The sequence below is a fragment of the Chaetodon auriga genome, chromosome 19 (assembly GCF_051107435.1).
Source record: "Chaetodon auriga isolate fChaAug3 chromosome 19, fChaAug3.hap1, whole genome shotgun sequence".
Lineage (NCBI taxonomy): Eukaryota > Metazoa > Chordata > Actinopteri > Chaetodontiformes > Chaetodontidae > Chaetodon > Chaetodon auriga.
Window position 1 is genome coordinate 17,329,675 of NC_135092.1, and position 23,585 is coordinate 17,353,259.

Consider the following 23,585-nt stretch of genomic DNA (forward strand, 5'->3'; position numbering starts at 1 on the left):
TGATTAGCTTAGCTTAGCTTAGCATAAAGACTGAAAACAACAACAACTTCCTTTAAAAGGCTAATAAGGATAGTTATAATTTCTAATTCTATAAATGTAAGCATTTGGTAAGTCTTTCAAGTGTGAAATTGCACTGGCCTTCATCTGCACAATGATATTTTTACATTAATATTTCGTCCCCCAAAATATGACCAGAAGTCATAGCTCAGTAACACGTAAGTTACTTTAAATTGCTCACTGAAATAAGTAATCAGTATGAACCAGGAACTTAACTTCTTACACATTTCATTCATAATGTAGATTTGCAAGACAACTTAAGTGTAAGACTAGTTAATGAGTCTTCTGTCTTTAGTAAAGCTGCTTTTAAAATAGCATAAATTCCCCATATGCAAATTTTTGTTGCAGCTCCATCACACCAGCATACACATCTGCACCTGACTAGCCAAATCATCCCATTAGCCTTATTGCTGCTACCTGACACCAGATAATGCAGGCATCAGGGGAAGGGCAGAGTTTGGTCATATTGATCTTTCAACATCAGATTACCCAACCTGCGGATGACAGCAGAGAGTCAAACCTCATTTGACCCAGTGCACAGAGGAATCATCCCCTAACAACACGAAATGCTACAGTATTCCTAACTAATCATATTTAAAATATTCATGCAATAAGATTTTATTATACATTCACTGTAAATATATTGTCAATAGACTTTTTAAATAATCTGTTTTCTGATTTCTTGTGTCCATTGTGATCCTGTCTTACTGTCCTGCAAACCACCAGACCACCTTACTTCTCCCATATGTTTGAATACAGTAACTGCATGTAAATAATATCATGAGACACAGCTTACCTGAGAGAATCAGCCAGTCATGTCTGTGCAGCTGCCTTAGTTCACCAGTTTTTCAACAAAAACCTTTTTACTCAAAATACAATGAAGAACTCCATTTAAACTTATATTGCTGATGGTGGTGATTGTGATTTAGACACCCTTTGACAATTATAGTTAACTTAAAAATTAACTTAAAAGTTGACATTGTTGTAGTAATTTCAGCAGTTTATCCAATAGTTTTAGCAATTCAACGGTATAGTTGTATCCATTAGTTAACTATTTAAACTATTTATCTATATGCTTCAACCATTTATTTGGTGGTTTTACCTTTTCAACTGTTTATCCATTGGTTTTAGCTAGCTGTGTTTTTCAACCACTCTTTACTTAGCACAACCATTAGCTAGCTTTGAACCGTTTATCCATTACTTTCAACTAGTATTACACAATTTAAACTTTTTAGCAATTTCTTTTTCTAAATATTCAACCATTTATCTATCTATCTATCATTTTTAACAGTCTCAACTGTTTTCATCACTTCTAACTGTTTCACCAGTTTATTCATTATTCTTAACTGACGTTAGCTAACAATTTGTACTGGTAATATTAGCTAGCTATTTTAACATTTTTTACATTACTTTTAGCTAGCTACTCTTTTTCATTAAGTCAACTATTTCAACTATTTATCCTTTTTTTCATATTTTCACCTGTTTATTAATTACTTTTAACTGAAGATAGCTAACAATTTATATTGTATATCCATAACTTCAACAGTTCATCCGTTTCTTTTAGCTAACTATTTAGCCTTTTATCCAGTACGTGTAGCTAACTACATCAATTATCTATTCATTACTTTAACAATTCAAACTGCATATACATAGCTTTTAGGTAACATTAGCTAGCTATTTCAACAGTTTATCCAGTAGTTTTAGCTAACTACATCGATCATCTATTCATTACTTTAACAATTTAAACTGTATAGCGGTAGCTTTTAGATAACTCTAGCTAGCTCTTTCAGCCTTTTCTCCAGTACTTTGAGCTAACTGAGATGTTAGCTAACTGACTTCTCCTCTTCTTTTTTCTTCTCTTTCTCTTCTTCTCTTTTGACTTCTCTGCTGGCTCGCTAAGTAACTTTTAACACATTCTCATTCACACCTGGTGTTCAGCTAACTCAGCATTTGGATTTATTTCTAATCAAATCTTCATTTCTGATTTTTTTTTTTTTTTTTTTTTATTAAACTTACACAAGTTTTGAGCATATCCAACAGTAAATGCAGAGGCACCCACCTGGAGCAATATGCCTGGTGGAGAATACTGCTTTAAATGCATCTAAAAGCCTCTTATATCTTAAGCCAACTGTCATTATAAAAATTCAGTTTCTAGCATTAACCTTTCTTGTGCTTGTTGACAGGGTGGAATTTGAAGACCTCCAGCAAAAGTCAGATATGATCTGCCAGCCATACTTGCAAGCATCCTTCGCTGAGTCAGTCTGTGAGAGGACACTGATACCGGCTGCTGCTTAATAATTGAGGTGTTGACAGTAGCTTTGCTTAACGAGCTAATTGGAGCAGACAAACCAAAGGTTAACTGGTCTAAAATGAGGTGGTTAAATTAGCATCTTGTGTCGTCTGGAGCCCTCAACAAGCACAGCGGGTGGTGGTCAGCACCAATTCAGAAGATTTTGTAATCAGGCAGCATGTTAATGATGAGTCTTACTTATGGCAAATAGTATTTAAATATATTAATTAGTACTGTTGTGTGCTCTTCCCATTAAACATACAAGTGGGAAAATCCAAAGAAGTTTATTTACAAACACAATACCAGTATAAAGAATGATCCAGAGTCAGTTAAGAAGCACTGTGTTATACATTACCTCCATTCAGTACACAGACCATTTACCTTCCTTTTCCATTCCTTACTATTGTGTGTGTATAACAATTTAGAGGTCAAGCCAAAAGATTTTTGGTGTTCATATTTGCCGAACTCATATCTCTTGTGCATAAACACACAAAGAGTCTGAATAAATGATGAAAGAAACAGCATCTTATTAGCAATGATGTCCTTCAAATACAAAGGACAGCCAAGCATGAACAGAGGAGTGACAAAATATTAATTTACAGTCTCTTTAAACCTTTTTGCAGCAACAAAACAACAAAATAAACAGTAAAAACCAACACAACCAAAGGGGAAGGTTAAATAACAGAGCAGTAATAAAGTGTCGTAGCACTTCACAAAAGGGCAGCAACCATCTTCATTCTTGCATCTTTAATCAATGAGAACTGCATCCACTATTATACAATTCACTGCGAGAAATCCATTCATTTTTTCTGTGAAAAGGTTTGTGTATATATCTCCAAAAGCACTGTGAACGTCAGTAGAGGCTTAAGTGTAAACATATTTCAGTGATCATTGAAGCAGGCACACACAAAGCCAAGTATAGAGTAAAGTCATGCAGAGCATTACATGATTATGGATGGAGTTTACAAGGAGTAAGAACGGCTGATTCCAGTATAATATAAGCTGAAAGCTGCACATGGATTTCTATACCTTAGAGAGTCTTAAATATCCTTTAAGAGACAAACTAAGATTAAGCTTAATGTTATGTATTTGTAGATAAGCAAAACACAAGGGTGCATTGCATATCGTATAGAGGGTTTGATATCTCATAAGGCAGCATGGCTTAAGACATGAATGACAGCGAGAGGCTGGATCGCTCAACAGAGCTATGTTGCTTTACAAATTGGATGGTGGCCTTGAGAGTCAAAGTTTGCTGACCTGGTGTGATTGTGAGATATTCGTCTGGCGCTTGTCTAAAACCTCCTCTTCAGTGCTCCTCTCATACACCCTTTTTTCACCAGAGATATCAGAGGAAAAATGGGAGAAGGTAGGCCACTGAAAACAGGCCATTTCAGTAGCATTTTAAAATATTCACCCAGTGAATCTGGTGAATAGGAAATAGATTACAAAAGTAGACAATTGGATGTTACAATTTGGTCTTTTTTTTTTTTTTTTATCGGTTTTTGAGTACTAGCTTGATATCAAGGTTCAGGTCTTGTTTTACACAAACATTAAAAGCTGCCACACCCACAGAGTGTCTGAGATAAAGAGAGAAGAGGGGGGGATGAGGGGCAAAAAGACACCCACTGCGGCCCATTTCAGCGCAAATATCTGTGCAACGTTGAGTAGAAAACAACACCTCTGTACAGCAGAGCCACTAGAAAACTTCACAGAAACAACATCACTATGAAGACCACTTTTCACATTAAAAACAAGCATCCTATGGTTAGAAAGTCAGAGATAACCATAGTGATTTGATTGACTAAATAAACAACTTAAGGTACACATCAAAAAGAGAAGTATGTTGGCAATTAAAGCAAGCAACCTTCAATGTGTCGTTGAATCAGTGAGAGCAAAGAAGTGTACGCTCCGAAGGCCAACTCTCTTTTTAAACAGGGAGGAAGAAGTGAACCGACTCATTGACTGAAATAAAACACAACAGGTTGACCTGATTCAAAGTAAACAAACTAAAAGGTAAAATGTTGAACTTCCACATTAAAGCAGAGGAGTGAGGGATCACGTGCACTGCCCCGTGTGTACATTAATGATCCCACGGGTATGCATGTGAATGAAGTTGAAAATTTCATGGGGCATCGCATGGAAGCCCGGCCGTGGCTTGACGTTGTCGTAGTAATGGTGAGTGATGAAGATGCCAGAGGGGTTCATGGGAAACGCCCAGAAACCGTAGAGGTGGACTTCCTCGCACATCTCTAAGGCGGCGGTCACGAGCATCAGGCCGCTGCTGAGCCGCTTGGCCCGGACGCCTTGCACCGCCCAGAAACGCTGTACGTTAAGCAGGTACTGCGGGTGGAAGAAAAACACGCCTCTCTGAGAGTCGAAGTCATCCAGCATGTACTTGACTCTGAAAGATACATCGGTGTTGCGGGTGTTGTAGAAAGCGGGAAGCACCACTGAGGAGTTCTCGTAATTTTGGAGGACTTCATAAAACGGTCGCCGCCATTTCTCCAGCTTCTGAAATCTGCAGAGGAAGTCAAACATAAGATGAAAAAAGGCAAAGGAGAAGGACGCTAAATACAGACTGAGAGATTTCACCCTGACTTCTCGCTCACACCCATATTTACAGTACCTCTCCGTGATAATGCTTGGATTTATTGTCACCAGGTCTGTTTTAGTGCCAACATCAGCTGTGTACTTCTCATTAATGGGAGGTATGTTGCACCTGCAAAAAAGAGAATCCACTGATGAAGAAGTTCAACTAGGCATGCTGGTAAGACATAATGCAGAGCTGCACATTTAATCACTTAACAATTTAGCCTCTGCAATAAATCACTTAGCTGATGGTTTGCTAAACCCCTCCAATCACAGCCTGATACTTAAATCTGTCAGGTGCAGCGGAGCATTTTCATTGGTTGCACCGGTGCACCTGAAAATTAGATGGTCTGATAGACAAAATGTCTAAAATTATTAACAACTGCAAGCTAGATTTGTTATTGTAAACAGTTATTGTTAAGTGCATGGGTGCAGTCGAATAGAAAGCCCAGACAGACATAGCAATAGTAACTAAGAGGGATGGGGCCTAGCAATGGCCAATCACAGGGAGCCCATTTTAACTACACCATTATGCAGTCTTTTATGTGATTGAATTCTCTGTTAGAGATGCTGGACTTTTAATTGTATTGTAAAACTGTGGGTAATTTGCCGAGTGCAAAAGAAGCATTTTGATGAATGATGATTATCACACGACAAACACTGAAGGATTATAACCTGAATACCTAAAGACAAAATCTGCTGAGTCAATTTCCTTTCCACATTTGCTGTTCTTGATGATGCCGCCATTTCCAATGACAGCACATTTCTTGTACTGCGATTTAGAATACGGCATATCCTGGATGAAGCAGACATATGTTGTTAAATTCAGACAAACAGCATTGACGGTTCTTGAAACCAAATAGATCTTGTCACCAGATTTGTAGCATCAGTCCAATGGCAGAATACGCAAAGCTAATATTGAAGAGCAAACAGGCAATGAACTCACATCTGGGAACATTTTGAAGACCTCAGCGGTGATGGGAAGGATACCACTGGTGTCCACCTCGTACCTCAGCTTGGTTCCTGCAGGAGTGTTCCTCTTGGTGGTGAACAGAAATGAAGGAGCATTACAGCAGCGAGACAGAGACATCCTTTAGGAGGACACCAAGGAGAGGATGGGGTTAGTTCAGTTGTAAATGACTTCAATTGAAGTGTTGAAACAATGTTGAGTATGTTTGTTGAGCTGTTCCTGACCCCACTTAGGACACTGGGGTTGAAGGTGGAGATTAAGTATGAGAAGAGTGTAAACTGAGGGGGAATGAAGAAACGTCTTGTGCTGAGGCAAAGTCAAACGTACTTGAAGTTGCTCGTCTCCTCTTTGTTCTGTTCCCATCTGCAAACCTGCAGGTTTCGCCATCGCTCAAACAGCTCTGAGGTTTTCACCCTGGCAGACAGGCAGAGAGACTTGTGGAATAAGGAGGGATACCCATGGCCATGTTTTTTTTTCCGATTTACTCTACAAGGGTAATAAATTGAAGAGAGATCATTATAACGACTTAAAAAGACAATCGAGGGGACACAGAATTGTAGTGATTACTCTGTGATGGCTCTGCTGATGCTGCTGGATCTAGAATCGCTAATACAAAGACAGTGGCTTCATCAAGTGTGTCTCTAAATAGCTGTCCTTAAAGTGACATTTCCCTTGAGATGATTGGGAGATGTGATTTGCTCTGGGAGGCAGGGTGGCACCATTACTGGTCTGTCTGTGTGTCTGGCACAGTGACAGCAGCTGTTCTCTGCCTCAGTCAGACTGGCTCACGGCCCTTCATCAAGCTCCAAGAATGCGTTCGACATTAAAGTTTGGCAGCCCGAGGGGCACGGACAAAAGGTCACTGGACAATCTTCACGGTCTTACAAGAGGAAATGTGCTGCTCGAATTGCCTTTAGCACAACTGGCTCATTGAGGGGTGAAATGAATCTGGCAAATAATCAGCTGCATTATGTGAAAATGTGTTATTTATAGTGTGCGGCAGTTAAACTGACAATAGAAGATGAGGTTACCAACTTTCAGCCATAAATTGTTGGTGATAAAAAGCAAAAACTTGGATGTCGTGTGGTAAGATCTGAGCATTGTTCTCTCCCTCAGTTTTCCTTTCATTTATCTGCAGTGGCCAAGCTACTGTTTCTTGTCCTCTCGAGACGACCATGCTTACTATTAAATTAACTGATCAGCCTTTAAAAGCATTCAAAATAATCAAATATTAACATTAGATACACTTCTGCTGTTTCTTGTTGTGTATTTTTAGTCGTTCTTTAGGGAAGGCACTGTCAGTCAGTTGGTCCTCCACTCCAGTCCACACTCAAACAACTCAACGACTACTGTATGGAGTGCCATGAGATGTTGTACAGACATTCATGGTCCCCAGAGGATCAGTCCTCTCGACTTCTGTGATCCTGTGATTTTTCCTTGCCGCCGTGAGGTTGACATTTGCAGTTTTTGAGGGAAATGTCTAAACTGAACTGCTATTATATGTATGTGGATGGATAGCCATGACATTTGGTACACACATTCATAGGCCCCTCAGGATGTGATGAAATAACTTTGGTGGCTTCCCATCTAACGCCACCATCAGGCCAAAATCTTGACTCGTTTCTTGTGAAAATACTTGAGCTAGTTAGCAAATTTTAGCATGCTAACATGCTAAAACTAAAACAGTGAACATGAGAGACTCAAGACCCGCTAAACATCATCATGTTTGCGTTCTCACTGTGAACATCTTAGCACGCTAATGTTAGCATGTAGCTCAAACGAATACTGTGCCAGCCTCACAGAGCTGCTTGCATGGCTGTAGCTAGGCTGTTATCACTCTTTTTAAGGTGCCACAGAGAATATTTTGATTGCTATTTAGGATTAAAGTCACATTAACTATTTGTTTTCTCAGACCTGAAGGACACTGACTTCACTTGGGAACTGAAATACACTCATGTATCTTAAGTCAGGTGGTCAATAGTCTCTATACGTACCTGACAGGTGCTTGAGGATCAACTTAGGGGAAAAATAGATGTTATTCTAAACACAGTTGTCCACTACTTGTGTCGGACATGTCACAATGATCACTCACATTGTCAGGACTTTGACATCCATAATCTCCTGTCTGAGCTCCCTGCATGCAGTGGAGTTGTATTCAAAGGAACCATCATAGTTCTCCAGATACCTGGAGGGACAGACACAGTCATCCTCTGCCTAAACTCTCCACACACAAGAGAATCAGCAGAATTAATATACAAACTGTGGGTAAGATGCAATATATATACATATAAAAACAGTGTGTAAAGGAAAATATCTTATATTTACTGCAAAACGTCTATGGTCTGACTTTATGAAATAACAGAATATCAGTATAGCATTGTGGGATGACAAATGACAGAAGTGATGAAATTGATTTTAGGCGTAACAAACAGGAGAGTAACATACTATTTATTGGACACTTGCACCAGATTCTGTTACATCTTAGTCTAAACCAATGTGATACACTCATTTTACAAACATAACACCTCTCATATTTTTACTTATTTAATTAGTTATGAGGTCTGACAGGGAGAATGGGGTTGCTTCCAGAGCACAGTTTGTTAAAAAGGTGGATCAGATGGATAGGAAGTTTAGCATTTTTTATTTTTTATGTGCGGAAGTACAATATATTTACACATTTATATAACGTAATTAACTGCATAAGAAGAATACTATATCTGAGTTGTGCCGGCTGCAAAAACATGACATTTTGACTGATTTCTTGATATTTCGATAAAGTGTGCATATAAACACATACACATATGTTCATGCAAACAGGTAATTAGAACATGGAAGCAATAAATATTTGGAAATTAATATTAACTTGAGCTAAAGAATCTGAGAGATTGATTTTACACATATAAAACAATCATTACACTGAAATGGCAACATTAACCAAAAGCACACAAAATAATGTCTTCAGTATGGTGGTGTGACTGTGTGTTGGTGGGTTTGACAGAATGGTTCTGCAGAGACGGCTGAAAGGATTCATATCAAAGTGTCAAGAGCTGTCATTTATCTGTGCACTGATGCCTCATTTCTTGCAGCAGAACATTGTTTTCACATGCAATCAACGTGCAGTTTGGATAAAATGTGCGTTTGTGTGTGTGAGTTTGTGTTTTGTGGGAGGTGTGGTTAGTATGGAGGCGTCTGTGTTTACAAGGTCGTATTATTACATTAGCAAGAGGGAACTAAGGTGTTTTATTAGGCTACAAAGATTAGCCAAAAACAGTAAATCTAATTTTCATAGCTGCACTTTCTGGAGTAGATAGACGTGAGTGTGAAGTGTAAGTAGAGGTGGAAGAAGTAATCAGTTCTTTTGCTTAAGTACAATTAGCAGTACGACAATTTACAAGTGAAAGTCACGTATTCAAAATCTTACCCAAGGAAAAGTACAGAGGTATAAGTATGAAACACCTAAAATACCAAGAGTAAAAGTACTTATTATGCAGAATGGCCCATTTCAGAATCATATATATTACAGCTGTATGTTAATGGATAATAATTGGTGATGCGTTAATGTGCATATCACTTTAGTGTGGCAGTTGGTAAAGGTGGGGCTTAGTTACATTTCAGTTACTTGCTGATGAAGTGGTTCAGTTTGATCATGAGGTTAAAGGTTAGAGATGAAAATTCAGGATTTTTTTAAGTAACACGCCCTCGCACACCCATCATCAGGATTGTTGCTGCTGCAGCTTTACTTGCTCTGCAATGAGCAGCTTATGTTAGCAAACTTTATACGGACACTATCTGACATGATAATGAGTATTTTCACTGACTTTATGACTCTTTCTAACTGACCTCCTGTTAAGCTATATTTTAGCATATCACAGATAAACACAACGATGTCTTTAAAGGCAAATTCAATGTTCCATTAGCTTGTAATTACCACTTGTAGCCACAGAGGGTGCTGTTTGACAAAAGCTGCATATTCTCCCTTTGGTGTTTGTGGTTTGTTTATCAGTTTTCATTTAACATCGTTTTCTTAATGCATGCGACAGACTAAATGCTGCCTGATTATTTCCAAATTTCCAAAGTGTCTACTGTGAAATTACCACAGAAAGGTGTTTTGTCAAGCATGGAAGAATCCTCTAGTGATATGATGGATTTTGGTTGTGTGATTCCATAACGACTAAAGTGCTTCAAAATGTAACTTGAAAGCCTTGAAATTAATTTATTAATTGTTTCAATGTGCTGTTTACCTCACAGACAAATGATTTTGTATTACTGCCAACCCTCAGAGGGGTTCTCTCTTTAGCCCTGATCTATAATTTTCCTTTTAGGGTTTTGGGCAGAAGGCCATCTCTCTCTAAATAAACATGTTTTATATAAATAAATATTGATCTGTACAGTAATTATAGTTTCATAATATACCCCCTCTGGGGTACATCTGAATCTATTTTTCAAATAATGCTTGAGGGAGGGTCAGAGGATTTAATGCCAAAATGGCAGCAGCTGCAATGTGTACTTATTAGAATAAATGTTATTTTTTGTCACATCAGATAAAAAGGATGTAGTGTGGTGTTTGGGAAGATGGATAATATTACCTGTGGCTGTGGAGGTAAATGAGGTGAGTTAAAAATAATAATAGTCATGACTGAACACAACAAGCAATACAATGGAGGGATGCATTAAAGGAACAAGATACAGGGATGAAATTGTACAAATAAGGAACAATGAAACTGGTTGTCTACATCCACCTGATGATGCAGTGTATTTCTGAGGTTTTATATAATATATTTGACCCTTTGAATGGGGCTATTCATGCTTGTTTTAGCTAAGATGATGAAACCTTTGCAAGTGTTCTCTGTTCAGTTCTAAAAGCAAGACAGTAATTCACTTGAGATGAATTTCATCCCGTATGGCATCTTAGTTTAACTGCACAATGCTGGTTCAAAACCAATCCAGACCGACCAGCATTTTACCACAGATACTGACATCTACGGCTCAGTGCAATTAGGATTTGGAGCTTTGGGGAAAGAAAAATCTGGCACGTTCCTGTCTTATTCTAACAAGGAAAGTAAAGTGGAAAAGGGGGTAAATCCAGGTCGCAGAGAGAGACAATGCAGATGTGAGAAGGGGAGATAGGGGGAGCAGAGAGAAGTGTCCACACTATGTACATGGCATACACACAGAGCTGTGCAGAACACATGAGACACATATTGAGGAGGACAAGGCATTTGGAAATGGGTGCTGGATGGGACACAGAGGGACGAGGAGAAGCCAGTACATCAACGAGAGACCGTGGTTCTACCAGCTTCTGGAAGGGGGGGGATGGGGTTTGGAGATCTGGGGTCGAGGTGAACGGGATCAGACAACATGCAAGAGCAAATCTGAAGTGCAACCACCACTGAAAAAATATGAGAGTTTATACCTTTCAAACTAATGGAAAAGAAAGAGGCATTCTTGGGTTTCTGTGAAAATACTTAAAATGCCTTCAAACTGGCCTACCTTTGAGGGCGGTTTTTTTTCTTCTTAATATCGGCTAGGCAGGGTGTGACTATTACGGAGATCTGTGAATCTGGCTGAAAATTCTGACGGAAACATCTGTCAACATGCAGACAGGTAGGTTAAGTTAGAGTTAAATGTGTGATGTAGTCCTGTGACATCACCACCCCTGCTAACTTCCTGCTAAATCTGCAGATTTTAAAACATGTAGAGGAAAGAAAATGTAAATATGCTACAGCTTGTGTTCTCTCTACAACATCTGAGGAGACTGGTGGGCATATCAGCGGCCCAGTCCACACATGCAGGGCTGGGTCGTCACTATGATGGATTTGAAACTAGTGTTCTCTTTCACTCCATCTCTCTCTTTCTCTCTCTCACACACTCTCTTTTCTCAGAGGTGTTGTGCAGTCAGTCACGCTGGAAAGGTACCTTTTCCTTCCATTTCTGGCAGGCTTCAGAGATCCATCATCCGAGAAATTAACGGGACCGGTCCAATTTCCTGTCTCGTCCCCTTTGAGTCGGCTAAACTGTTGCGCACTAGTAAGAAAATGAGTCAGTTTATTTTTGGGATTTATTGTCCTCATTGTGCAAATGTCAAACACATACAACCAAGCCCATGTGTTCACTCACAACGCTCAAATTTGCACATTCACATACACAAATACAGTCAGACGGACCAGCTTTTTGGCTCAAGAAAACAGTCAAGGTATGACACCAAACATGGTTAGAATGAATTATCCGTTAATGACATCATGGTTTCAACGGTTAGTTTATGCTCTGCTGGGCTGTTGCCACTATCTTGACTGATTCGAACATTCACACCCTTCAATATTGGGCTGCACGAGTGTTAGCCTTGTAATTCAATATATTAAAGTCAGAGTGAGTTAAGGGAGGAGCAATAAATGCTGCCAATGTTGCTGCGAATGCCAAATTACTTCTGAGGAAGAGATGCCAACTGATTTGGCAAGTGTAGGTAGTAAAAAATAGCCTACTTATACCATATTTTCAATGAGATATTACTGTTAAAGGGGGTTTGCACATAAAATGGATTTACTAGTCATGTTTAGCACCACTGAGCCTTTGGAAACAGTTTTTTTTCTGTGGGGTTACCTCAGCTCGTCTGTGCTATTGGTTGCGTTATTGGAAATATGGAAGTCAGGATATTTGGGCCTCTGCCACATTATTTTTCACAAACACGTCACAGTTTATCTATCAGAGGAAGCCATTGGGTGCAGGTGGTTCATAGCCTTCAAATCACTGACTTTTAGAGAGACGAGGGGCGTCCGCACTAATCTACAAGAGTCATTTTTGGGGCTTAGAACAAGGGAAAACCATAATATCAAGGCCTCAAACATATCTAATTGTGAATTTAAGGATATGGCTGGCAATATTCTACATTTTTGTCACTGAAGACAAATCCTGTGAAAGACCAGAACCAACAGTTTTAACGCCCGTCTGTGGTTCTCAGCTCCACTGGTTCCCAATGAAGACATAAATCATAAACAGGAGAATATTGTGCATTTGTTGGGACTCTTTTCAGTCACAGATTTTGTGTGTTGGCTTGTATTTCAAAGCTCAAATGTGTATTGTTACTCAATTTTGGGACAACAGTTGAGGTCTATGGAACAGAGGAACACACTATATCAGGCTTTGCATACAAGGCTTTGCTATTTACATTCCATACCCAAATATCAGTGGGTGAGCAGCTTCTCCTCTTAACGACTGATTATTATGCAAGTATTCATGTGTGACTCATTTCTGCGAGTGCTCTGTGGGTGTTGTGCTAAATTCAGCAGGGAAAGTGAACCCAAAGAGAGCCTTTCTGGGTGCATTATGTGAGAAGGCATTCATCGTCAAACTCATCTCAGCTCTGATCTGCGGGCACATTCGGGTCCTCTGAGTGCTACTTCAACATCTCAACAACACTCTGCAGCCAGCTGCAGAACAGAACGGCCTAAAATCAGAGAGATGTTTGTGCCTCGGTTTAGCATGTGTGCCTACGAGACGACAAGTGTCTGCTAATCGTACCGGTATGATTTAGTCATGCATGCTATTAATCATAATCACTACAATTAAATCAAAGCTTGAAAAATGCTGCAAGTTGATCAGTATCACAAAGATTATCCAACACTGATGCTTTTCTGTGTTGTGGCTGCCAAACAAGAACCTTAAATGAATCTCGTGTCACTGCTTATAACTCACAGATCAAGCCATGGCCTTCACTTCGCATAATAAAAGCCAACTGACCTCCTATTGACTCAATTGTGAGCACAATCCAGACAGTAATCTACGCATCAGATCAGACAAACAACAGGCACAAAGTTGTTCTGCAGCACTAATGTGCTCTGATTCTGCCCTTCAGCATTGTTCATGCTTTTTGCAAGCAGGATGGGCACTTTGTGTTTCAGGGTAAGGCGGGCACATTAACTCAGATGTCCATTTAGGATGTCCAGTATAACCACTACAGACCACTTCAGATGAGAAGATACTACATTGGCCTTATCAAAACCGGAACTATATGAAAACAGAGCTTTCTCTGATAAGGCCATGCTGGGGTTACTTTTAAAGCATCATCATTACTGTCCATCGTGGAGCCTATTTTTATATGGTCATTATTTTTTGACTTATTATTTTCTGTTTTCTGCTGCACTTTTGTGAGGATTAGGGGGCAAAACTATTTTACAGCTTTAATCATGTGTTAAAATCTGTCATTTTTCCCCAGTTGCAAAGCTGTGGCATCATAAAATGTGACTGGTCATTTGCAATGATGGTCCAAGGAGCAACATTAATTATAGTGGGAGGAACAACAGCAACAATAGTGATATCAGACTGTGCAAAAACAACTGTGATCTCCTCTCGCTCTCTCTCTGCATTAACTTTTAACAGGGAATCACTCCTGTAAAGTGTTGTGACTTATGAATTATGAACTAGTGCTTCTATGTGCTGATATGTACATACAGTTCTGTCATCTGCGTGTTGAAACTAAAAAAAAAACAAAAACAGAAAGCTGGTCAGAATCAGAGATAAGACCCAAATACATAATGCATCAAGAAGGGCTCATAAAGAGTCACGAGGTGATTTGTTTTTTTGATTAATCAGTTAGTCAGTCTGCAGAATATTTACTGTAAAACCTAAAAGTGAATAATCATTTATGTTATTTATCAAGACAAGATTTAGATTTTAAGATATTTCTGCTTTATGTCACTGAAAATGGAGATTCTTTTTCTAGAAATTCAAAGATGGCACCTTTTTCCTGGTGTTTTATCCATTAACAAGGAAGATGATCATTAGTGGCAGCCACATGCACGGTGCTCATTTTCAGACGGTTACTAGCCAAACCGCTGCAGCCCGGGGGCCTTTGCTGCAACTCTTTCTAGCCGAGAGTATTTTTAGACATCAGCCTCTTCAAGTCAAATAGAGTTGAGAGTTAATAAGACTTCCTTTGCAGAAGTGTGTCACTCACTCTGATCATATAATGAGCCTTCCTCTTGAATCTGCCACTGCCATTTTACAGTCCTACATCCTCCCACAGCTGCATCCTAATGTGGGTGAAGGCAGGCAGGACGGGGATTCACGCGCCACCATAATGTGACTCCACGGAAACTCAACGGCCAGATTTGTCAAATCCAACAATACGTTTAGAGAAGAGCCCTTTGACCTTTGGTGGTCTGAACTGTTTCTCCCTATTTCTCCCCATCTAAGCACCCAAATGTCTCCTCTGCTGCCGTTCCAGCCTCTGGCGATTCGCAGACTTGTTTTTTCTGTGATGCACCTCCTCATGCTTGGGTTTGACGGGGGATGAGGCTGGGTGTGGTCGAACCCATGTGGACTTCTGACTGTTTATGCTTGGCGAGACATCATGAGATGACGTCTTCTCCCTCCCTCTCTGCATCACACACAAACACACATGCGAACACAGGCGTTTCATCACTCCCACTCAGTCTCTCACTCTCGCCTTCTCCTTCCTCTCTCTCCCCCACTTGCACTGAGGTGTGTGTGCAGACAGACTGTAGCAAAATGGCTGCCGCTGAGCCAACTGGTTTCTGTTGTGCGGCTTGGTCCCCCTCCCCACCCCACCCCCCGCTCCTAGGCCGCTAGGAGCAAAGTAAGGGCACAGGCGAAGAAAGAAAGGTGCGTGTGTCGGGTCTGAATTCATGCATCTCACCGCAGAGGTCGAGATGCCATGAATTCACATTGAGTACTGTCAGACCAGCCCAGCAGGGTGGCAGGGGAGGGGTTAGCTGTGGGGAGCTTTCAGACTGCAGCACATATATGTTTGCTGTGATGTAAACATATATGTGCTGTCTGCAAAATATCTGGAGGTGGGTTGTTGTTGTTTTTTTTTCAGATTGTTCCTTTTGTTTGGAGTGAGAATTGGTGTTTTGTGAGATTCTTTGAACCACCTAAAGATCAAACATCCGGCTTCTCAGCATCTGCTCGTCTCACACTGAAATTTGTCTCAGATTGTCGAGGAAAGGGGGCTGCAATTTAGTCAATAAATGGGTCTTTAAGTGCAAAAGTAGACTTCCAACCAGGGTTCAGCTCAAGAATCCATATCAGACAGATAAATGCTGTTGCAGAGGTGTTGTAAAACATGGCTCTGCAGTGGCTGTGTGTGCAACCTGGTAGAATGATTTGTTTAACGGGGACCAATAAGAAATACACATCATCTTTATCATGTTGATATCTGTAATCATCATCAGCTCCAATAGCTCTCAGCTGCATTACGATAATCTGATGCCTCTGTAAGATGTAGGCTAGGACCAGTCAAGAAGGCTGAAACGGAAAATCAAATAAAGATCTTTGGGGAAAAAAAAGAAAAAGAAAGGGAAAACATTACCATACACAGGTGGAGCACTGTGTATGGCATGAATGTGATGCTTCATTTTCAGAAAATATCAAAAAAATAAATCCAATGGAAACTGTTTCTATGCCACTGGGAAAAAAAGATGGATGGTTAATTGCTTTTGTTCTTCTCAGCCATTAAAGCTTGTTTTCCCAATACGTCCCGACATCCAGAAGACATTTATCCTGAGCAATTTATCAGTTTATCATTCTTTTTTTTTTTTTTTTTTTTTACCATTCAGTCATTAACTGGGATCAAACTGAGCAAAAACCTCACACAAAACGGCTATGAAGGCATGCTTTTTTTTTTTTTAAGGCTGAACGTTATCCTTACAGCAGGTAAGTTAGAAACAGGCCTGCGCTCTAATTGTCTATTCTTAATGATACACAGAAAGAACCGACACTTACCTCTTAATGTAGTTTTTTCCATAGAGAATCTGCTGTAATAGTGTGACGAGTCCAAATGCGCAAATAAATATGAAGCAAAGCGATCTATTACCGAGTATATCTTTCCCCGACGACGGGTCGGCGTATGCCATCCTTCGGCGCAGCATCCAGGGCTGACGGTGACACCCGGTTAGGTGTCTCTGTCCGCTGCATTCAGGACCAGGAGCGCTGGTGTCTTGTACCCGGTGGACAGGACATCGTCCATCACCTCTCTAGGCTATTTCACTGCTCTCGTACCGCAGCATCATTGGTGCTGGATGATAAGCATCGTAATTTATCGCCAGTTGTGACCTCAATTGCAAATTTTAGCGGCCCTGCGTCCGCTTCTGGTAAAATAATTTCTGTATCTGTATGTATTTTGCAAACGGACGGATGGAAAAACATGAAACGTCCCGTATGAGATTCTTGATTTGCGGATGCTGCGCGCTACTCGTCCCGACGAGGTGCAGCCGCTCGATCGGATGCGAGCAACGCAGATTATCCAGAAATACGCGCTCAGAGGGTTATTTGTCTAGAGGCGATCCCGTAATGTTAAATAAAGATAACGCAAAGGCATCGATGCAGCGCGCGCCTTTTTCTCCTTTAAATTACTTGATGCGAGCTGCGACAGACAAACACACACACACTCACATCTTCCATGCTTCGTCTCAAATCTGAGCAAAGCTGCGTGCCTGAAATGTAAAAGGAGGAGGGTGCGCCTTTTCTCAGCCTGGCAGCCGGGGGCGCGCCGCGCCTCACTCAGATGCTCCTTACTCAGCCAAAAACCAAGGTCATGGTCTCCTTTACAAGGAGGCACCTGCGCTCTCAAAATACATTACACAGCCCAGCTCACCTGACCTCCTTAGGCCACAAATTTACCAGAGCCAAACAGTTTATTATAATCTTAAATCACAGTTCATTGTCATTTCTTCAGATCTGATGCTGGTGCGCACTGCACATGAGATTTCTTTTTCTCTTTCTTTTTCTTTTTTGCAGTATGACAGGTTGATGTTGCTGGTCTTGAGTCTCATTTTTTCCTCTGTTTTTTTGTTTTCACTGCAGCTCATGTCAAGGTGAAATACAACATTTTCTGCATGACATGACTAATGTCTTTTTGAAGTTAACTTCAGCATCCACCACTGTTTTAGGGCCTGGGGGGGATTTCAAGCCTCAATAGCAACACTGTGGTGAGTAAATCCTGATGCCATGACAGTGACACCTTCTCAGAGCCAAACTCCTGACAGAAGTCAGTGGATCTTTTCAGCACTGGTGCTGATAACTGTATTAGTGCCATTGATTTCTGCCAGTGTTGGCTTTGACAGCTGTTTGATCACGTCATCCAAGTCCATCTGGTGCAGTCTGGGTTGCATTAACACCTTTACAAGCAGCAGAGTGGTGGGTGGATGTGAGAGAAGAAATACTTGATGAACCATCATATGGTCATTGTGGTGTCAGACTCTTATAGACTTGAAATGTGGGAATTGTGAGAATATATCTACCTTGCACCTCGAGCCAAACACTTCCTTTTTACTTATAAATATTGTGCAAGGAACACACATCATTTCAGTTGTGTAACTTTCAGCAATCTGCACAATTGAACCATAAGTGAGACATGAAGCACAGAAATTCAAATTCCGATAATATATTTTACATTAAGCCATCCATCACTTTATATTCTGCCACTTTGCCTATAGCCAGGAGGCAGCAGGCTGAGCAAAGCGGCCCAGACAGCCTTCTCTTGAGCCATGGCCTTCAGGCCCTGAGGCAGTCCCAGGCCAGATTGGATATGTAGTCCCTCCAGTATGTTCTGAGGCTGCCCTAGGGCTCCTCCCAGTTGGACGTGCACATCATATCTTCAAAAATAAGCATGCTAGAGACTTCACTCCTCTTTACAGATTGACCCTGTCACCCAAGCAAAGGAAGTTTATTTCTGCCTTGAATCTTATTCTATATGTCACTAGACAGAGCTTGTCATCATGGGTTTGGAACATGTCCATGGTGGGATTAATGTGCCAACCACTGAGCTGTTGGACCCTTCTGACCCCTATTTCCTCCCACTCTCTATGTACTGTGCAAGTATTCATTCGGTTTCAAATACTTGAGATGTGAGATATGTCTGAAAGCCACAGAGAACAGCTAGATTCTTCCAAGATAAGGTCATGAAGATCAGATGATAATGTAGGACCTACCCATCAGTCTTATGCTCCATTTAACACTCGTGAACAAGACCAGTATCCTTGAACCCATTCAGCTGGACCAGCAACACCATTCTTAGAAGGACAGCGGTAATGCAACATATTCTGAATGCCATGGCTTGACCTTCATCCCAACTGCTTCACTCTCAGCTGCAAACCCTTGCAGAACATGCTGGGAACGAATATCACCTTTTAAGAATATGTTATACACTGGGTTGCACATATTATTGACATTTAACTTTATTAAATATTTAAAAAAAGAAATGTATTTTCTGCCTACAAACATCTTAATAAATCAATTCTTTACACTGGCATTAATTAATGCTATCAATGCTGATTTTATTGTTAAGTATCTGTTTCCATTTTATAAATTGTGTCTTTACTTCGTATTTTCATGCTGTGAATCATTATGTATTCTTAATACGAGTTGAGTTGAGAACAGTTTTCCTTCCACATGCCATCAATCTGGTGTCATATAGTGTCAATGATCCTCTAACATTAAACTTAGCTGTATGTGTACACATACTTGGCTAGTAAAAATGAATCTGATTTAAATAAGAAACACACCTTCTGTGAAAATGAAGGGGACCTTTCATGATTTTTTTCTTTCTTTAAATACGTCAAATACATGAATGGGCGGTTAAATTAAATGGGCGTTGAATTTTCGTTGAATATATGCATTTTGAATCGATCCATTACTAAAACGCTATATGGGGCCACATTTCTGTGTTACACAGGAAGTAGCACGGATGTCATTTGATGGAGCGCAAGCTCTCCTTCCGGTCTCTTTTCCCTTAGCCACCGGACGAAAATGGTAAGTTGCAACGCTGGCAGCCAAAAATCTTTTAACATCTGTGAAATGTGTTGTGTATCTGACTCGTAGTGTTGATGTTTTGGTGTCGGATAAACATTATTACTATTTGGGCCGACAATTTTTGAGATGAAGTTTCATTTTAATACAATTAACGTTGTTTCTGTCGCATTTATTTGGTGCTCGTAGCATTGAGTTTCAGTCTACAGCACGGGCCTAGTTTAGCCGGGAGAAGACCGGATAACGTGTAGATTACTCTCAGTATTTTCGGTAATACACGATAGATGACGAGGAATGAATTGGTGGTGTTATTCAGCTTGGAAAGGTAGTGGTACTCAGTATAATGGCTAACTAGCTTTTCCGTAGCGATTAGCATAGTAACTAGCTAGTCACTCATGTAGCTCAGAGTGCTTCCTTTCAGTGTACACACTTGTTAGCATGCGACTGTGGTACATGCAGACTTGTAAACGCTGTGATAAGGAATAGGACGTGAATTTTTTATAAACCTATATTTCAGTACTTTTGCCAACACGGCGGCAGTAATCAGTTGTTCTGAATCTTTCACGTTCATAATCAAGTATCGATTATATCCGCACCAGTCTTGTCAGTGATGTCTTTAAACACAAATGTCTGAACATATGACTTCCTGTGATTCATTTTTCTGTGCTGAGACAAGACTGTCGTAGCTTCAAACTGCCGTGAAGTCTTTGGGAATTGTTCTTGATCGCTCTTCTCTTACCTGTCAGACGAAGGGAACATCATCTTTCGGTAAGCGCCGGAACAAGACGCACACCCTGTGCCGTCGTTGTGGGTCCAAGGCTTACCACCTGCAGAAGTCCTCCTGTGGCAAGTGTGGCTACCCTGAGAAGCGCAAGAGAAAGTGTAAGTCGCCCAGTGGCATGTTTTGATAGTAAGACTCCTGCATGAGTGTGTGCTAAGTTAGAAACAACGCAGGTAGAGAGCCAGGCTGTCTTTGAGCTGGTTAGACTGCCTTAGCATAGCAGAATGTGGTAATGTTAAGTTGTATAACAAATCCCACATTTCGGCTTGTGTCATTGCACGTTAACATTGCTTGTACACTATCTAACTCTACCTTGATGTGAATGGCCAGGCTGCTTTGATGCATACAGATGTTTGTTTTGTAGACAACTGGAGCGCCAAGGCCAAGAGGAGGAACACCACTGGCACCGGCCGTCTGAGACACCTGAAGGTTGTCTACCGCAGATTCAGGTAAGATCTCAATACTCGGCTAAGATAACAGAGCAGAAATGCAAGTGCTTGAAGATGTGCTGCTAGTCATATGTTGGTTTTGCTGTGAAAACCCATTTGCTGTCTGTGCCGCAGTTCAGTGTTTTGGGGCTTTTTATGCCTGAAAGGTGCAATGGGCTTTTATTTTCATCAGTAACACTAATGAATAAATGTTGTATTGATGCTAAGATTTTAGATATTGTTAAACCTTTAACACAAAGACCAGAGGGAGAATTTGTTTGATTGGAATCACTTCTCGAACTGTTGAATACATGATAAACACTTAAAGTATACCAGATTATAGTAAATGATTTTATGAACTTGAACTACAAAAACTGAGTGACATTCCTGCATCTCTTAACTGCCAAGAGAAAGCTAATGTTTGCACTTTCTTTTTCTTTTTTTAATATTGTAGGGATTTCATTGCAGTGTTTACATTCCATAGTATCAGCAGTGCTGCTCTTGACATTGCATCATAATTATTGGGCGAGGGGGGGCATGATGCACCCACAAACTAACATGGGTATAAACTGTTAAACAAACATTTACAAAAATCACAAGAAGAATGTCGTTACTGAACTGAGAGTGCGAGACGCCACAGTTTGATATAAACCTGATGCTGTAAACAAAGTATCTGCGGTAACATGACCTGTCCACAGTGCAAGTGTGCCTATTAAGCAGTTTTCAACTCAGTTAGACAGAAGGGGGAAACCCTTATGTAAAACCATATGTATCCATCATGTGCCTTTCAGTCCAATAGTGGCAGGGAGTCTGTTCTTTCCTGTGAACAGTGGCTGTGCTTACATTCGGCATGCACGTAGAAATGTAACCGATTCAGCCCAGAAGTGCTGTTTGTGCTTTGCAAACATCTGTAGTAGATTCAGTGCTGCTTACCAGTGATGGTGAAAAAAATGTCTGAACAAATGAATTTAATGTGATATCAGTGTTTTCTCTGAGGTAAGCAGCATTAAGATGAGATGAGTGACATTAATATGGACGTACTGGAGAGCTTGTGAGCCCACATGGTTTCTCTTAAAGTGGAGCATTGAGAGGGTTCAAGGTATCTCCAACAAAGTGAACATCTGTTTACTTCTAAGTCATATTTATCAGTTTTATCAGCGTATTTAAGTCGGCACTCATGCTGAAGGGTTTACTATCATAAAAGTCCAATTGAGGTCTTGTTTTGCTGTCTAACTGGGACATTTCAGTGGTTAATGGTTTTAATTAAATCTGTGTTTTCCCTGAAATGACAAGTCAAAATATATAAACTCTGAAAAAAAAGCCCTGCCAATGCCAAGTCTCAGTGATCCTGAGTTAGTCAAACTCTTTTTCAACAACATATTTACTGAAATTCCGGTTTCTCTTTGCCTACCAAAAACACGAGCTTGCTTAATGGCATGATTTCACGTGTGCCACAGACTTGCTGTTTATCCTCATGTCTAAACAAATCACAGAGAAATAAATGTTTATAGTTGAGAATTAATCATCAGCTCTGAACAGCTGCAGTGGTTTTATCCAGTTATCTTGCTGGCTGACTCGTGACTTTTCACCAGGATTAACCTGTAAGTGAAATTACTCTGATGACCTGTGATTTGTCTGCAGCAGCCTGACTTACTTTCTTCTATCTGTATTTTCCAGGAATGGTTTCCGGGAAGGCACCACCCCCAAACCCAGACGTGCTGCAGTGGCCGCCTCCAGCTCATCCTAAAAGACACATTTTTGGTTAAATAAATGTGATGTTGAACCAGAGTTTCAGGCTTGTCTCTTGATCTTTGAGCGTCAGTCTGGCCAGTGATGACAGCGGTCACGGCCGATGTCACATTAAATACGTACAGGGTGTTGAGATTTTATTCCCACGTGGTTCATTTGTGCAAATCTCAGTCAAAATGAGCTTCAGATGTTTTTTCAATACTAAACGCAAACGTGAAATAAATGGTGTTTTCAGAAAAATGAGCTACTGTTTTAATGTTGGAGGTTTTGTAGCGACATCAGTGGGATCTGAGCTGTTTGAGTTAAAAATAGACCCGATTACACCTGCTTCATTTGGAATGATCAGCATGAGATTATTGGATTAATATGTGTGAACGGCTCAAAGATACAATATGTTTGGGAGAAATATACTTGGACAACCTTGAAAATCAGGTTGGTGCTGTTTTAAGTCCAGGAGCTGTTTTAACTTTTTCAAAGCTTTGAGTGAATCCTTTTCCAATTTCCCATGAGAAAATCAGATCGGTTGGCTTGAATAGCAGCAAACAAGCTGAAAAATCTGCACATAAAAGGATTCACACAACGAGGCGTCAGGTGTGAAATGAGTACAGCTTGTCTGTCAATCATCGATCAGGACCGTGACATCATCCTGACCTGATAACATCTGATCTAAAATGATGAGCCAACAAACGGCGCGATTGTTTTTAATATATCTGAGTGGCACTTTGGAAGTTTCAGTCGCATTTCATGCTCTGTTTGAGAAAATAATATCCTTACAAATATATCTTGGCATGAAAGAAACTTGTTGAGCCAAATTATTCAATTTAGTGCTGAATCGAATCTGTTTGAGTGCCAGACTTTAGCCCAACCGAGCATCTCTTTTATTAAATTTAGACAAAGGACCTTCACAAAACAAGATTTTCTAAATTTGAGTACATCAAACCTACAGCTCTTCAAGAC

The 23,585-nt window shown here is 40.3% G+C and overlaps 2 protein-coding genes and 2 non-coding genes across 9 annotated transcripts; 3 read left to right on the plus strand and 1 right to left on the minus strand.

Annotated features, from left to right (window-relative positions):
* Positions 1-2,615: 2,615 nt before the first annotated feature.
* On the minus strand, positions 2,616-17,411 carry st8sia5 (ST8 alpha-N-acetyl-neuraminide alpha-2,8-sialyltransferase 5). 6 transcript variants are annotated; one of them, XM_076758235.1, is made up of 9 exons: positions 16,647-17,381; positions 11,823-11,930; positions 11,397-11,492; positions 7,999-8,091; positions 6,234-6,320; positions 5,883-6,027; positions 5,620-5,732; positions 4,974-5,066; positions 2,616-4,865 (listed from the first exon to the last, which is right to left on the minus strand). In XM_076758235.1, the coding sequence occupies exons 1-9, from the start codon at positions 16,790-16,792 to the stop codon at positions 4,403-4,405; spliced, it is 1,344 nt and encodes a 447-aa protein (XP_076614350.1). In that variant the 5' UTR covers positions 16,793-17,381; the 3' UTR covers positions 2,616-4,402. The 6 variants fall into 6 exon arrangements, with proteins under 6 accessions (XP_076614350.1, XP_076614349.1, XP_076614352.1 ...); XM_076758234.1 differs by having other exon boundaries at positions 6,234-6,392; positions 16,647-17,365; XM_076758237.1 differs by lacking the exon at positions 11,397-11,492 and having other exon boundaries at positions 16,647-17,411.
* Positions 17,412-19,596: 2,185 nt separating this feature from the next.
* Positions 19,597-22,667, plus strand: rpl37 (ribosomal protein L37). Its single transcript, XM_076758240.1, has 4 exons — positions 19,597-19,673; positions 20,417-20,552; positions 20,816-20,900; positions 22,557-22,667. Exons 1-4 carry the CDS (start codon positions 19,671-19,673, stop codon positions 22,624-22,626), a joined length of 294 nt encoding a protein of 97 aa, XP_076614355.1. The 5' UTR covers positions 19,597-19,670; the 3' UTR covers positions 22,627-22,667.
* LOC143338549 (small nucleolar RNA SNORD72) lies at positions 20,269-20,348 on the plus strand. Its single transcript, XR_013079256.1, has one exon. It is a non-coding gene; the product is annotated as a small nucleolar RNA SNORD72 (small nucleolar RNA).
* LOC143338548 (small nucleolar RNA SNORD72) lies at positions 21,806-21,882 on the plus strand. Its single transcript, XR_013079255.1, has one exon. It is a non-coding gene; the product is annotated as a small nucleolar RNA SNORD72 (small nucleolar RNA).
* Positions 22,668-23,585: the final 918 nt, after the last annotated feature.

Coding starts and splice junctions, on each gene's coding strand:
- st8sia5 (XM_076758234.1), bottom strand. CDS start 16,792: ATGCTGCGCCGAAGGATGGCATACGCCGACCCGTCGTCGGGGAAAGAT. Junction 8,092..11,396: donor AAAAAAAACCGCCCTCAAAG/GTAGGCCAGTTT, acceptor CTGTCCCTCCAG/GTATCTGGAGAACTATGATG. Junction 5,733..5,882: donor TCTTCAAAATGTTCCCAGAT/GTGAGTTCATTG, acceptor TGCTTCATCCAG/GATATGCCGTATTCTAAATC.
- rpl37 (XM_076758240.1), top strand. Junction 20,553..20,815: donor TGAGAAGCGCAAGAGAAAGT/GTAAGTCGCCCA, acceptor TTTGTTTTGTAG/ACAACTGGAGCGCCAAGGCC. Junction 20,901..22,556: donor GTTGTCTACCGCAGATTCAG/GTAAGATCTCAA, acceptor TGTATTTTCCAG/GAATGGTTTCCGGGAAGGCA.